Source organism: Xenopus laevis, chromosome 3L (genome assembly GCF_017654675.1).
Source record: "Xenopus laevis strain J_2021 chromosome 3L, Xenopus_laevis_v10.1, whole genome shotgun sequence".
NCBI classification, from domain to species: Eukaryota; Metazoa; Chordata; class Amphibia; order Anura; family Pipidae; genus Xenopus; species Xenopus laevis.
The window spans coordinates 53,264,786-53,280,679 of record NC_054375.1 but is presented as its reverse complement, the minus strand read 5'-3'; the positions used below and the strand labels follow the sequence as shown (position 1 = coordinate 53,280,679).

General features: G+C 37.8%; 1 protein-coding gene across 2 annotated transcripts in view; it reads right to left on the bottom strand.

The window, feature by feature from the left end:
- The window catches only part of prr7.L (proline rich 7 (synaptic) L homeolog), a 32,883-nt gene that overhangs the window by 3,337 nt on the left and 13,652 nt on the right, over positions 1–15,894 (bottom strand). For both annotated transcript variants that reach the window (XM_018252210.2, XM_018252214.2), the window contains exon 2: positions 6,711–7,584. In XM_018252210.2, the coding sequence (XP_018107699.1) occupies positions 6,711–7,107 (397 nt within the window). In that variant the 5' untranslated portion in view covers positions 7,108–7,584. The remainder of the gene's footprint in view (positions 1–6,710; positions 7,585–15,894) is intronic.

The window sequence follows — 15,894 nt, the reverse complement described above, 5'->3', positions numbered from 1 at the left end:
TTCTTGTTAGCATTATGTTAGTCTGACAGGTAGTGCTTATGCCTGGGCTCTTACACTTTGTGGGGTCAGCCAGTGGCTACCTTCAGAAGGTCAGCTGTGTAATAGAGTCATCAAAACTGCTTCTGCTCTAGCTCAAACTAATGCAGTTAGTCAACACAAAGAGAGTATATTTATAGAGTCATTAGAATGCACTGAAATACACTCACCAATCTGTTTGTTTTTCTCATAAAACATTTTGATGTGCTAAGCTGCTTAGAGACAATAAAAGTGATGGCACACAGTAAGACAGATCACCTGAAAAAGACTTTCCATAGTATAACACTGAAAATACCGCAATTGAAAGCGATTACTTGCAGCGATCTGGCTTAATCATACAATAATGCAAAGTGGGGCCCCCGTGTGCCATGTTTATGTCTGCTTATTGCCATTATACCCAAAGAAAAACGACCAATGATACCTGTGATCTTGCACCCTCCCACAATACTAATCATCAAGGCACTGCTGGGGCAATAGATAAGGGCACCCAAGGTCAGTCCCTATGGGGTATATTTATCAAAGAGTGAAGTTAGAGATCACCACAGTCCACTAGAGTGAAATTCTGCCACTCTCCATTCATTTCTATGGGATTTTGAAAGGCGTATTTATCAAAGAATGAACTTTCGCTTTCACCCTTTGATAAATACGCTTTTATAAACTTTACTATTAACTTCACTCTTTGATAAATATACCCCATAGTGTCTAGGTTCCTAGTACCCGCTGCATCGTAAGAGGTACATTTATCAAGGTTCAAATTTTGAATTTATTTGAATTTTTTAAAACTTTCATAAACTCCCATAAATTGAAATTTATTAACAAAATCTAATTTTCTAAGCTTCGACGAATTGAATCAACCCTAAAACTAGAATCGAATTCCATTCAAATTAGAAGAATTCGAATTTAAAAAACTCGATTTGAGTTTTCTTCTCCGAAAAAATACTCGAATGTCAGGAAAGCTGCAAAATTGATACCTGGACCTCTCCCATTGACTTATACAGCAATTTGGCAGGCTTAAGGTGGCAAATAGTTCCGTTTTTAAAGGACCAGAGTATGATAAATCTCGGAATTGGAATTCAAACTCGAATCGAGTTTGGATAATTCACAATTCGAATTTGAGAGTTTTGACCCAAAAAAAAAAAATTTTGAATTTTCACTTCTGCCCCTAAGCATGTGCCTTTTCTAGATACCCCTATGTCTGACACCATTTTTTAAAATATTATCTATGATCTATGTAGTAACCAGCTTTTGTGGACATTTTGGTTAAGGGCATTCCTGCCGTTTTGCCATTGCCTTATGATTCATTTCCTGTTCCTGTTTTCTCTCTTCCTGTCTAAGCTGAGAGCAAGTGTGGAGCAGGGCTGTGTTACCTGCCATGTTCAAATAAATGTATAAAGTTTCTGGGCTGGTCTGACTGCTTCACCTGAACTAACACAGCAGTATCATTTAACCCACTGCTAGCCAAACAGTTTAACGCAATCTACAAAGCTTTAATTGAACTGGCCTGGGCTCTGTCTTGGAATCACTATCAGTACATTTTAAGAATACAGCCTGGGATATCAACATGTGTTTGAGAGATTTCTGACCTTAAATGTTCAAAATCACTTGCACGTTTAAATGAAGGGGTGATATTTTGCAATATTGACACCGAAATCCTGTTAACCTCTTTCCCACAGGATAAGGATGTAAAGCCTTAAGACAGAGCCCTACTTCAAATGGTTCTTAAAAAAGACCAATTTTAATTTTAGGTTTGATGACAAGTTCTTCTGGCCACTGCAGGGAACATCATTTTATTCTGCCATAGCTCCCACATTCACTAACCTTTTTATCTCCAAATTGGAAACTAAGCGATTCCTCTTTGAAATATTTAATTGCAGTGTACTATCAGCAAGCTAAAACTGCACAATAATCACTGTATGGTAATTAAAAAAATATGTCAGCCGTAGCAATGGTCGGTACTATTTTTACTGGAGCATTCTGTAGTTTTATGTTTCTGGTGCATGCTCTGGAGAGGTTACAGTGTTTACCCACCTCCCAATGCTTTGGTTCATAAATCTTTTCAAAACACCATATTCAGAAGTACAACCATCCCCTTGCCTAATTTTGTTATTCATTTCAACTGTACAATACTCCGTGTAGCTCAGGTTCGACATGATTAACTTAAAAATGGAACATTTATGGGCATAGAATAAAGGCGGGTCACTTAATTGTTACATTTTTGTGCAATATTAGTTCAAAAATTAGCTAATTGGTGGCCAGGCTAATCTCCCCTCAAAATGTCAATTTGCTTCCAATAGAAATGCATATTCTTTGTTGATCTTGATCTGTGTCTGGGGAACCTAGAAATACCGTTTCTCTTCTGCTTCTGCATTATTACTGCCATTTGTTTCAAACATCTTTTTATGTGTTCCTCTCTATATACCTGTGCTATTAATAAAAACTGAAATAGTGGAAAGGTGGAAACAAACTATAACTACACACATTTTGCTGCAATTACATGTATTGATCAAGTACAACCACTGCAAATTATAAGCAGAGTTAACTTTTCAAGAGTACAGGTATGGGATCTGTTATCCTGATAGCTCTGAATTATGTAAAGGTTGTCTCCCATAGACTTCATTTTATCCAAATAATACAACTCTGAAAATGCTTTCCTTTTTCTCTGTAATAATAAAACAGAACCTTGTACTTGATCCAAAGCAAAACCAATCTATTGGCTTTAATTAATGTTTAAATGATTTTCTAGCAGACTTAAGGTATGAAGATCCAAGTTAAGGAAAGATCCATTATCCAGAAAATCCCAGGTCCCAAACATTCCCGATAACGGGTCCCATACCTAAACTATAAAAAAGCCAGTGCCAGTCTTAAGCAAAAGGCACATGCAATGCTTCTTCGTGAGTATACAGCAGCCTGGGAAGAAACGGTAGATGCCTCTCAGTGCCACCTGCCATTTAGATGAATGGAAACTGCCAGCCACTGCCTGCCAGTAATTTGTGTCCCGAAATTGCACATTTTTAGTGCCTAAAACTGCTTGTCCAGTGACAGGTTGTTAGTAATATTACTACCAAATTATTTCGATACACTAATATATTCTTCAGCACTCAACCATCTGTCTATCTAGAAATACCATTTCCCACTTGTAGGAAATATGTCAACTAAACATTAGAGAGCAGATTTATCAAAGGTCGAGGTAAATTTTTGAATTAAAAAAATTCTAATTTCGAGCTATTATTTGTGTCCAAATAGTCCAAATTCGATTTGAATTTGAAAAAAAATCGAAAATTCAAATATCAAAATTAATCATGTACTGTATTTAAAAATTCGACTTCGACCATTTGCCATCTAAAATCTGCCGAATTGCTGTTTTAGCCTATGGGGGACCTTCTCAAACCTATTTGGAGTCAATTGGTGCTGTTTTGGTTTACAATAATAATACACTTAAGAAAGAGCAACACTAATCAAACATGTAGTGGCTGTATTTGATTAAAAAATGTAAGTGCAGCAAAATCTAGGTGTACTCCTGTTCTTGTTTGGACCTTTCTTCTGCTTGAAGATTGTGTGCTAGGGACTGAGTGCAGGAAAAGACCACAAAGGTGAAGCTCTGAGTGTTGGGAACTGCTACTGACCAATACAGTGTGTATTGATAGACTATTACAGTAAATGGCCTGAAATTGCATTTGTTTCTCATATAACATCAGCTACAGTAATAACATTTCTGTCTACAGTCTTCAGCAGAGAAGGTAATTCAAAGGAGTTCATATCAGACAACGGACCACTGTTTATCTCATATGAGTTTGAATCCTTTCTGAGAGAGAGGAATATTGTGCATAGGAAATCTTTAGTGAATTACCCACAAGCAAATGGAGAAATCGTGCGATTCAACAGAAGTCTGAAAGAAGCACTACAGACAGCAAATCTTACTGGGAAAGCTTGGAAAGTATTTACAACAGAGTTCGTACATAACTACAGAGCAACGCACCATGCAACAACCCAATCATCTCCAGCTGAATTATTACATGGCAGACAGATGCGCACTAAGTTACATGTTGCAGACATCAAACAAAATACTGTGCCTACAAAATCATCTACTGCTGACATTGTGAAACATCAACAAGCCAAATGCAAGGCTTATACTGACAGAAAAAGTTGTGCAAGAGAAGTACACTTTCAGCCTGGATCTTTAGTCAGAATTAAGAAACCAGGAATACTGAAACAAGGACAATATAAATTTACTACACCACTTGAAGTGAGACACCAGCGAGGGCCATTCACATATGAACTGTCTGATGGACGCATATGGAATGCAAGTCATCTTGCTCCTGTTAGATATGACTTTGGAGAAGCTCCATTTGATGAAGGACATTTTTCTACTCCTGATGTCAACTGCAATAGGCCTGAAGAAAGTGAACCTATAAGGCGTACTGAGAGAATCAGAAAACTACCTGCATGGACCCAGGATTATGTGATGTGAATAAGGCATAATATTATTTTAAAATGCAAACTGTTTAATTGTTGCTGTTTATTATAGTTGTCCAAATGCTTTCCTACTATAGGGGGAATATGTGGTGTTTATACAAATGGCCTGTAGATGTCACTGTGCTCAAGACTTATACTGTGCATACTTCCTGTCAGCTTAAAAGTGAAATTGAAAGTTACTGTTGTGTAATGGCTGCTGGAGCCTGCTAATAAAGCACTGTTATACTCTACTCATCCTCGGCTACCAAAACATAACAAGTGTATCCCTTCAAAAGAGTAATACATACAGTGAAGCTGAAAGACCAAAGTAGGTTTGAATGTTAAACATCTCTTCAATTCAAGATATTTTTGTTTACGTCTTTCAGCAATCACCAATTTAAGGTTGCAGTTATAGGGTTACTAATATTATAGAAAATACTATGAGTTTTTTTATTGGCATCTCGGTAAAAAACACATTTCTGAAATAAATTTCTCATTGTTTTAACAATCAATTTTGCTCTTAGGCTTTGCCAAATCTACTGACTATCACAAGCTCAGTGCAAATGTTTTAGGCAGATACTTCTTCCGTTCAGCTGGCCTCAGATTAACCATACTGTTCGCTGAGTCTCCCTTTGTGCTAGGGCAGCAGCTACTTTAAATTCACTCACAAACACTGCTTGCCAATACGTTTTTTTTTCTTCCCAAAGCGCAGATGCAGCAGAGCAGCCATACTGACATGCACAGTGCTTACAATATGAATGCAAAGCTGCACTGCCTTGAACAATATGCACAGCTTTTTCCTTGCAGCTGTTCCCTTTATAACCTCTAATACAGCAATGTTTTTCAACATATTTAAGCAATTGCCACAGCCCCTGCAAAGAGTGCTCCATCTTCTGTTTAGAATAATTAGTATTAATAGTAGTGCTCTTTTATGGCAATATACTACTGTTCCGTTCCTTATCTTGATGCTCGTGTGCATAGTAAGAATGTAAAATTTGCTTGAACGTCTGTAACTGTCTAGGTTTTTTACTAGAAGAAAGGAGACTTAAGTGAGTTTTGAAATTAGAAGCCACACGCATTATGAACTGTGCAGCCGGCACACACATCCAAACCCTCCCCTCCCCCACTGAAATGAATGTTGTACCATTTGTGTTTTATATTTCTTCATATTCCAACACATCAACACTAAGCAACAGAGAAACTATAGGCCATTCCATTCATTGCAAGCGGGTGTGGGGTATACAAAAAAAAGACTGAAAAGTGTTAGATTGTGTTGGGTATTCTGCTAACAGTCCATCTGATTTTTCCCATAATAGGGAACAGCTATTTTGGACAAAACACTCCCCATATTATGGGATATATACCGTCTAGGTCATACACTGCTCCTATAAGCAATAGTTGCCTTATGTTGAGGTAATCCCTGAACAGTTCCAATGTGCACGAGTTCTGACTTCTTCTAGCAGCCTTATTTGTTCTAGCAGTTCCTATAAGGTCTGCCTTGTTTTAGCAATCACAATACAGGTATGGGATCCGTTATCCGGAAACCTGCTATCTAGGCAGCTTAGTATTAAGAGTCTAAGGCCATCTGTCATAGACTCCATTTTAATAAGATAATTCAGATTTTTTTTTAATTATTTCCTTTTTATATGTAATTATAAAACAGTACCTTGTACTTGATCCTGACTAAGATATAATTAATCCTTATTGGAGGCAAAACCATCCTATCGGGTGTAATTCCTTTTCACATGATTTTCTAGTAGACAAGATATGGAGATAGAACTTATGGAACGATCCCTTATCCAGAAAACCCCAGGTTCTGAACAGTCTGGATAACAAGCCCAATACCTGTACTATCTTGGGTTTATTATGTACTCATCTCTAAAAAATACTCCTTTAGTTCAAGATCTAAACTATGGAGCTGGATACTCTTCTGCAGTTCACTTCTATTTAGAAGACCTAAGATGTCAGTGCAACATTTACTCCTATGGGACAGTACCATTTTTACTTTCTAAAAATGTTTAGAGATTTGGAAATCACAGACAAGCTAGAGAGCCAAATCATTATATTTAGAAAACATTCCCAAACTCATTTTGGACTAGGCCTGTTGCTCAACATTAAGCACTAAAGGGACTTGATTTTGCCTGTAACAAATATTTGACTTTAGGAGGTAATAAGACTGGCAAGTTTCTTGAAGTAAACAGTTGTTTCATCCCGACCCTTACCATTCCTGCGGGCAGCAGACCAAGGTCGAGCTTGTGCAGCAGGTGGCTGTGGTGGTGGAGCCTGTGCACGGATTCGATGTGACACGGGAATGCGTGGGCTGCTTACATACTCTTCATACTGTAGGGGTTCTATCTGCACAGAACGCAAGCTCTGCTCCCGCAGTCTCTCCTCACGATGTCTCTTCATGCGTCGTCTCAGAAAACTGCACAGGCAGCACAGCAGCACTATAAGTCCCCAAATTAGCCAAAAACCTGCAAAGCAGCTTAAAAAGGTATATGTGCCCTGAGACATAACCATTTTATTCTGCCATACAGAGGGGCAGGTACCCCCAAACAAACAATTCAGATTCACTGAAGGGGGCACCAGCGTCAGGTATTCTTTGTCCAAGAATGGCATATCATCCCCAGATCTTCATTTCTATATCCTTGCTTTCAATATTCTTACTTTCTCTCTCCTTGTTTTCTGTCCCCCCATTAAATATTTCTCTGTATTTGGCTGGCTTCCTCCTTGGCTTCCTCCTTCTTTGCCTGGTTTCAACAAGGTGGTAACCATAGGCCTTAAAGCTTTATTCAAGGGTCTCTTGCCTAATATCTTGAATCCATCTTTGAAGAAGACAATGAACACACAAGAACATCCAGTACACGCTCTTAAATCTGGAATGGTTTCTGGTCATGCCCAAGAAAGTACAAATCATCCGCAACACAACGTGAGAATGTTGTTATCTCTTTGCTATTTACGCGTATTCCGAGATGTTGTTGCCACTTATACTTCCATGTTGCTGTTCTTATCTCCCACGGAATTTTAGTTTACCAGTGTCGCTATCTGTTCATAATATGTCGTTGCTAGCATAGCCAGATCAGTTGTCATGTTCATCTGGAAAAAAAAATCATTCAGCATTAGACATGATTACTGAACAAATCACACATACAGTATCTGCACAGCTAATGCATAGGATCTACTATTTGCAGAATGCACCATCTAATTCCAGAGAGTCATATATATATATATATATATATATATATATATATATATATATACACACACACTAATATACAGTAATCAACTGGCCCACTTTGTACACGTCTGCTTATGATTTCAGAGGTAGCTGTGTATATAGGAAATAATGTGCCCCCTACTGAAAAATTTAATAAGGTTTTATGCAGGATAGGGAAATCGAACATAACTTTTAAAACATATTGATAAATTATTACTAATAAAATATAATTCTCACGTCACAAGACACCACTTATATCTGATGACATCATTAAATGTTGTCTATGAGTAAATAATATAACGTTATTCATCAGTATTACTTAATATACAGTTTGGGCAGGTTCAGATTGCAGAGCATGGCTACTTGCTTGGGTTCTTAACTGGGGCATAACTACAAAAGAAGCAGACCCTGTGGCTGCAGGGAGGACCAAGAGGTATAGGGGCCCCATGAGGCCCTTATTCATATACAATTTCAATAAATATTGGTAAAACAGGTCAATATCTAAACGTTTTGGGGGCCTGAAGAATTATTTGCTGTGGGGCACAGTAATATCTACACCACTGGTTTTTAAGTAGTGGGTCCAGTGTAATATATGGTTTGACCTGTTCCCTAAGCCTGTGGACATGTCTGGACTGAGATTGAAAATAGGCCCTGGTATTACCTGTGTGTGTATCCTTGTTTTAATAAACTCATGAAAAAGCAGTTATTATGCAGATGACTGATAAAATACTACAAGAAAATGCTAAATATGTTTACTTAGTCAAAAAGTACCATCTATATTTTCTAAAAATGAATGTTCTGACTATGGGTGATGTCTATTAACAGTCACCTCAGATGACATGCATAAAAACAAGCAGCCTGGGACATATATTATGCCAACATGCTCTACTTTTCTGTTTAATTCCATGGGCAGGGGATAGAAACAAATCAAAAAAAAGGAATTACAGGGCCTACTGCTGCTGTGCAAACAGTATTTTTACAAACAACAGAGAATATTACTGAAGGGAAGGTAGTAGGATGTAGATATTTGATGCAGAGTGTGGGTATGATTATGGGGGCTGGCACAAAGGGAAAGAACTATTGAGATTTGAAGCCACATTCCCAAATCAAAAATGATATTTTTCCTTGGCAACAAGAAACCGCACCAGAGGTCACCCCTTCAGAATAAGTGGCTCTTCACAGTAAGGACAGTGACGTTGTAGATGTTGTGATGGCTGATTCTGTTTATGCTTTTAAGAGCTTGGATGATTTCTTGGACAGACATGCTATCAAAGGCTATTGTAATATTAAAATCAGTATAGATATTAGTATATATAATTTATGTGAAAGTAGGGAGGGGTGTGTGTATGGATGCTGGGTTTTCATTTGGAGGGGTTGAACCTGATGGACTTTGGTCTTTTTTCAACCCAATTTAACTATGTAACTATGTATGTAACTATATAACAAAAACATTTTTTACTGCCTGTTAATTTTGCAATTAATAGCATCCCTGTGAAAACCACTGAAATATAAGCAAGCGTTTAGTAATAAGCAAGTTAAAAGAGGTGAATGCATCACTATTCAAAACTGTATTTAAACTTTTCAAATCATACAATGACTTGTCTCAAGGTTAAGGAGCAGAGGTGTAGGTCATCTTTATTTTTTTTTCTCAGTGAAAGGCCGAGTTGTTTTGCTCTGGTTTGTTGGAGCAGAACCTTTAGGCCTGCACCTTGGTTACATGGTTTCCAGGATTCGCTATGGGATTCGTATGTTTTTTTTAGCAAGGATTCAACCTTGCTAAATTTTTCATATTTTTCATATTACCAGTCTCCAACTGAACCAATATAACAAATGGATATTTTTGCAGAAAAATAGTGGGCCAGATTCAGTGACAACAAGTTATCTCATGGTTGATCATGTGAAAACTCATGGACAAGATTCAATTTGAGGAGAGAAAAGTTTTCTCTAAATTCAGTTCAAGTTTTTCCCATAGACTTCAATAGAGTTTTCACCTGATAAACCATGAGATAACCAGTTGGTAGGAGGTTAAAGAACACTAGGCAGGATAGTATTAGAGCATGTATACATGGTTTAGCAATTTCTTGCCAAGAAAGAAACAGATTTTGGCCACATTGATGTTACTGTCAGGCCTAGGGTTGAGGGCGCCCAAAGTAAGCCCCGCCCAACTGCCTAGTGACCTACCCACGACCTGCAAACGGCGCAGCACCAAACCCATCTGACCCACTGGTATTGGGCCGGGCCACACATCACTACGATTGCCCCAACAACCAATGCCTCTTCTGCCTACCCCTAGTTGTGGCCCTGATGTGATTAGAAGGAGAGACAAACATTACCACCAGACAGAGTTTATGACCAAAGGGCTCATTATCTTTTCTCCTTAGTTTTCCATTATCATTGAGGCTACCAGCTAAATAGCGTGCACCACAACTTGTGCCATGCTTATGAAAATGTACACAGGAGCTTGCCATCTTCTGTAATTTTTTAGTTTTACTAAGTCTCCCCATGCTCAGTGTGATTCAGGCTGCTATTGAGAAGATAACCTTAGGGGAGTTCAGATTTCTCAAAAACAATAGCATTGAGTTACATCTGTCATAGAAGCTGAGTTATTATTATATTATCAAGTCTAAAGCAAAATACACTGGTTTCTATGCTGCCATGTAATTAGATCTAATTTTATTACATCCTGAATTATTCTTGTGCATATACACTATATATTATAAGTCAGTCCCTAAGCTCAAAACATGTGCTGTGAGCTACTGGGGGCATATTCATTGCTGCGATGCCCTTGTGCTGGTACAGAAGCCCAAAACATCAAGTGTAGCAATACTATACCCCCTCTTTCCAGTTTAACCCAAATATATAAACTAAGGTAACATATCTCAGATGCCCCAGCTTTTTATGTAAATATATCCATATTAAAAGCTCTGCAATTTATTGCTATTTCAAAATTCTCTAATTACAGCTACGAGTTATTGTAGTTCCTTGGTAAGCAACCTGTAATTCCTTATTCTCATACATAATATTATAGATGTTCTCTACTGACTAATCTCAGTAAGATCCTATTCTACAGCAGACCCTTCCAATTCTAGTCCTAACCCAGAAACCTGTTGATTCATATGCTCTCAGCTTGAATCCTCACCAAAAGCATTCAGCCCTTCATACTAATAATCAGTTAGACTTTAAGGTTTTTGATTTTACAGAACATTACTTATCTGCAGATTTGCACTTACACAATGGGAATCCTGCTCGCCTTAGTAAAAGTAATATTAAAAATTCAGGACAAGGCCCCAAAGTGCCAAAAATAGATATTGAATGCAGTTTGCTTTTTGGATAGTTTTGAATGTCTCAATAGGTAGCAGCATTTTACCATCCACTGGTGCAGGTTTTCAATAAAAGATGGCTGGTGGGGGTCTGTTTAGACCTCTAGGTACTTGGAATGCCATGGCCTATTTTGACTCTCAGTCCAGACCTGTCTGGCAGGGACTGTTAGGACACGCAGGGACCACTTGACACACGGACAGGGACCATATATTATTCATTATTGCCTACAATATTAGGGAGAGGGTTCCCTTATTCCTACATGTCTCCTTCATTTATTTTATTACCCCATAAGTGTGTTTTGTGTTTGGTAAGGACTCAGCTGCATGAATTGCCCAGAGCACTTGCTAATAAAATGGTAGTATTTTTATATTTGTGGGAGATATGCTTAACATTTTGTTTAGAAATTAGTTGGCAATAGTGTTAGTCTATACAGATATGGGACCTGGGGCTTTCCAGATAATGGATCTTTCTGTAATTTGGATCTTCATGCCCTAAGTCTACTAGAAAATCATGTAAATATTAAATAAATCAAATAGACTGGTTTTGCTTCCAATAATTAATAATAATGAATTATATCTTAGTTTGAATCAAGTATAAGGTACTGTTTTATTATAAAAGAGAAAAAGGAAACCTTTTTTTAAAATTTTATTATTTGGACAAAATGGAGTCTATGGGAGACAAACTTTCTATAATTCTGAGCTTTCTGGATAGCTGGATCCTATACCTATATTCCATTACAGTTTAGCCAAATGCACCCACTGCCAATAGCTTATAATAATTCGCGATAATAGTGCCCCAGATCTAATTATTGTGGTTACTACTGCTGCTGTAAAAAGTTTTTGGTTTTTATTGGGAAACCATGGTGCGTTTCGGCTGCCATGACATTTCCTGTGACTGCAATCAGTGCACAAGTGGTGTTTTGATCTCTTGCTACTTTGCTGAAATGCCTGAAACAGACACAGATGCTTTTCATTAATTGCAAGGGGAAGCGCTAAGATAAGTCTTTGGCCTGTGATTGTGGGGGGCAACCAAGCAATTAGAAGGGAATCTCGGCATGATAATGTCATTAATGGTGATCCTACCAGCGCATTTCCTGAAATACCTTTATATATGCACTCTTACTGGATTGAAGATGACTTTGGGTGCAAGGCTCAAAAATTCTTCATATAGTATAATGAAAGGACTTGCACTCCATTTAATTGTGGACATGCATTAAATCAAACACCATTTGTTAACGATTAAATGGAGTGCAGGTCCTTTCATTATAAATATACAAAATGCAAGGATTGACAGCACTCCGAGGAAATACATCAAGTCAATAGTTCAAATGAAAGTGGAGATTTATTGGTGATCCAAAGTTTCAGCTCCACACAGGAGCCTTTCCCTGACGAAGGCTCCTGTGCGGAGCCGACATGTTGGATCACAATAAATCTCCACTTTCATTTGAACTATTGACTTGATGTATTTCCTCGGAGTGCTCTCAATCCCTGCATTTTGTCTACATTCTTCTCAGACTAGCACCCAGGTTTCTGCATACTAATGGTTGTGCATTCCATTCTGTTTGATTTTATATATATATATATATATATATATATATATATATATATATATATATATACACACACACACACATACTGTTAGGGCAGTTCTAATCTCATCTATGTGATGCAGCAATATATGAATTATGCAGCGCAACATTAACTATTAAATAGCTAATTAACCCCTCTATCATGCAGAACCAAACACAACATACTCATAGCTCAGTAGGAGGGTTAGGAAAGTTGCCAGTTTATAACAGCCTACATGGTTACATCTGGGAATATCCCACTCACTGAGCCAATGCAGTGCCCGCTCTAATCATGAAGGCTCTTAGAAAAAAAGTGTAGGTTATTTTTCATTTTCTCTTTATATTATTGTCTATTTAGTAAGTGCAAGTGCAAAAAAAAGAGGTAGAAGGTATGGCGCTACAGGTATGGGATCCATACCGAGGAAAACCGCTATCTAGAAAGTTTCAAAGTTCAGGAAGGTCATCTCCCATAGACTCCATTTTAATCAAATAATTAAAGTTTCTCTGTAATAATAAAACAGTACAAATCTTGAACTTGATTCTTACTAAGATATAATTAATCCTTATTGGAAAACTAACCTATAGGGTTTAATGTGGTTTAGTGGGTTTAGTGAGATACTAAGCAGTCAGAATATAAGGCATAAAGAAATAATACTAAAGATATTATAAAACCCTTATTTGAAAAGGATGAAATGCAGCATCATGTTAGGACTCTATTCCCAAAATGTAATAAAAGGTAATAAACTTGCCCAGGAGCAGTGATCCATGACAACCAATAAGATGCTTGCATTTAAACAGCTGACTAGTAAATTTTATGTGCTGATTGGTTCCTCCATGGACTACATATAACATCAAGAACTGGACCTCCTCTTTTGGATTTGTTTTAACAGTTCAGAGGTCCTATCTACAATACCATTACCTTTGCTCTGCATATAATAGCCTGGAGATACTCTTTTGGATAGGGATGCACCAAATCCAGGATTCGGATCGGGATTCAGCCAGTAGTCAACCTTTTTCAGCAGGATTTGGCAGGGGCAGAACCGAATTGGCATATGCAAATTAGGGGCGGGGAGGAAAATCGCATGACTTTTTGTCACCATACAAGGAAGTAAAAAATGTTTTCCTCTTCCCAACCCTAATTTGCGAAGGATTTGGGGGTTTGCTCCCAAGCATTTTGGATAACAGATGTTATGCCTGCATGAAAGGGAAAAAAAACTGAAACCACTGTTCTAGTTATCTTAAAAGTTTCATTATTTATAACTGTAAAAGGGTCTATTCTCTGTACAAGTTATGGGTCATTTACATCTGAGAGTGGCAAAGGCATATATTACAAATTCACATTATAAACAATGTCACTTGTAAACAATACGCAGCTTCCTCTCATATTTAAAATGGCAGAATGCTATATATTACTGGCCTGTGAATACCTTATACTGCCTACAAAGAACTGGATGACAAATGTTCCAAATGTACCAAGAATGTAAATTTTCCCTGTGTGTACTTGTAAATCAAAGAAACCATCATGGCTAAGGAGAATAGGGCTAAAATGAGTCAAAGTGCCCTTCACAATGCAAGATAAACAATGAATAGTATTCACATGCCTGATGCTAGATATAGAGAACTAAACCCTAAAAAGGAATATTGCTAGAAGGCCATATTTTATATCCTGAACTTAATGCACCAGTAATGATCCATGCCTTCAGAGTCACAGGAGCACCCGATCTTGGATTTTCTGACACTGCACATGCTCATTGTGCTCTGGGGCAAACCATTAAGCAGAAAATGAGGTTTGTCTTAGAAGCTGATGCTACAGGGCTGATTTTTATATTCTGAAGTTAATTGTACTGGTTTAACAGCTGCCATATATGAATCTCAATTAATTACTAAGCATCTTGCATTTTGACATTTATATTCTATACAGTATATACACAGTATTTTGTGAGTGAGTCTCTAAACTTAGGTAAGTGACAGTAGGCCAGAGCATGTGCAGTGAATCAGCAAGAAAAGGAGATGAGGACCTACTGGGACCATCTCCTTGAGCATAGATGAAAGGGTTGTGATTGCCTTGGGCTACTACACAATCCCAAAAAAATAATGTGCAGAACTTCTACCCCACTTTTTTAGTTCATCTTTAAGAAATTATGGGCAGAGACATGCAAATTACCCCATACTGAACCCGTGGACTACTATGCATCCAGAACCACTGGTTTAACAGCACAGATACAGCTTAAAGGGATACTGTCATTGGAAATTTTTTTTTTTTTTTTTTAAATGAATCCATTAATAGTGCTGCTCCAGCAGAATTCTGCAATGAAATCCATTTCTCAAAACAGCAAACAGATTTTTTTATATTCAATTTTGAATTCTGACATAGGGCTAGACATATTGTCAATTTCCCAGCTGCCCCAAGTCATGTGACTTGTGCTCTGATAAACTTCAATCACTCTTTACTGTTGTACTGCAAGTTAGAGTGATATCACCCCCTCCCTTTTCCCACCCAGCAGCCAAACAAAAGAACAATGGGAAGGTAACCAGATAACAGCTCCCTGACACAAGATAACAGCTGCCTGGCAGATCTAAGAACAATAGTAAAAACCCATGTCCCACTGAGACATATTCAGTTACATTGAGAAGGAAAAACAGCAGCCTGCCAGAAAGCATTTCTCTCCTAAAGTGCAGGCACAAGTCACATGACTGGGGGCAGCTGGGAAATTGACAAAATGTCTAGCCCCATGTCAAATTTTAAAATTGAATATAAAAAAATCTGTTTGCTCTATTGAGAAATGGATTTCAGCGCAGAATTCTGCTGGAGCAGCACTACTAACTGATTTTTTTTTTTTTTTCCCATGACAGTATCCCTTTAATAATTAAGAGCAATATATCCACACTTACAGACAAGATGTTGAAACACGGCTCTGAGTGGGGAGGACTCTATGTGTAGCATGAAGCAAGTGGACACCTATTTTAAGAAGGCTTTCACTGCACACCTGTAAATCAGGAACATCAACAAGATTCCTATATTAAACCAATATGAAGTCTACTGAACAAATGGCAGCTGGGTTATTGGGTTTGAACGGAATCCTTTCTCACCATCAATCTCTTTCATGTGTTGTAAGCGATGTCAACAAATTAAATTTTGGGCAATTCCGAAATTCAGAGGGTTTCCTTATAATGGAACCCATGCCTGTACTGAACTAGGTGTGTATCATGATTTGTGCTAGTGTCATCATTTGAGAGTGTGTGTGCTTTAGTGCACAGCTTAGAAAGAACCCTGTTTCCCTCTCAAAAGCACAGAGAAGTC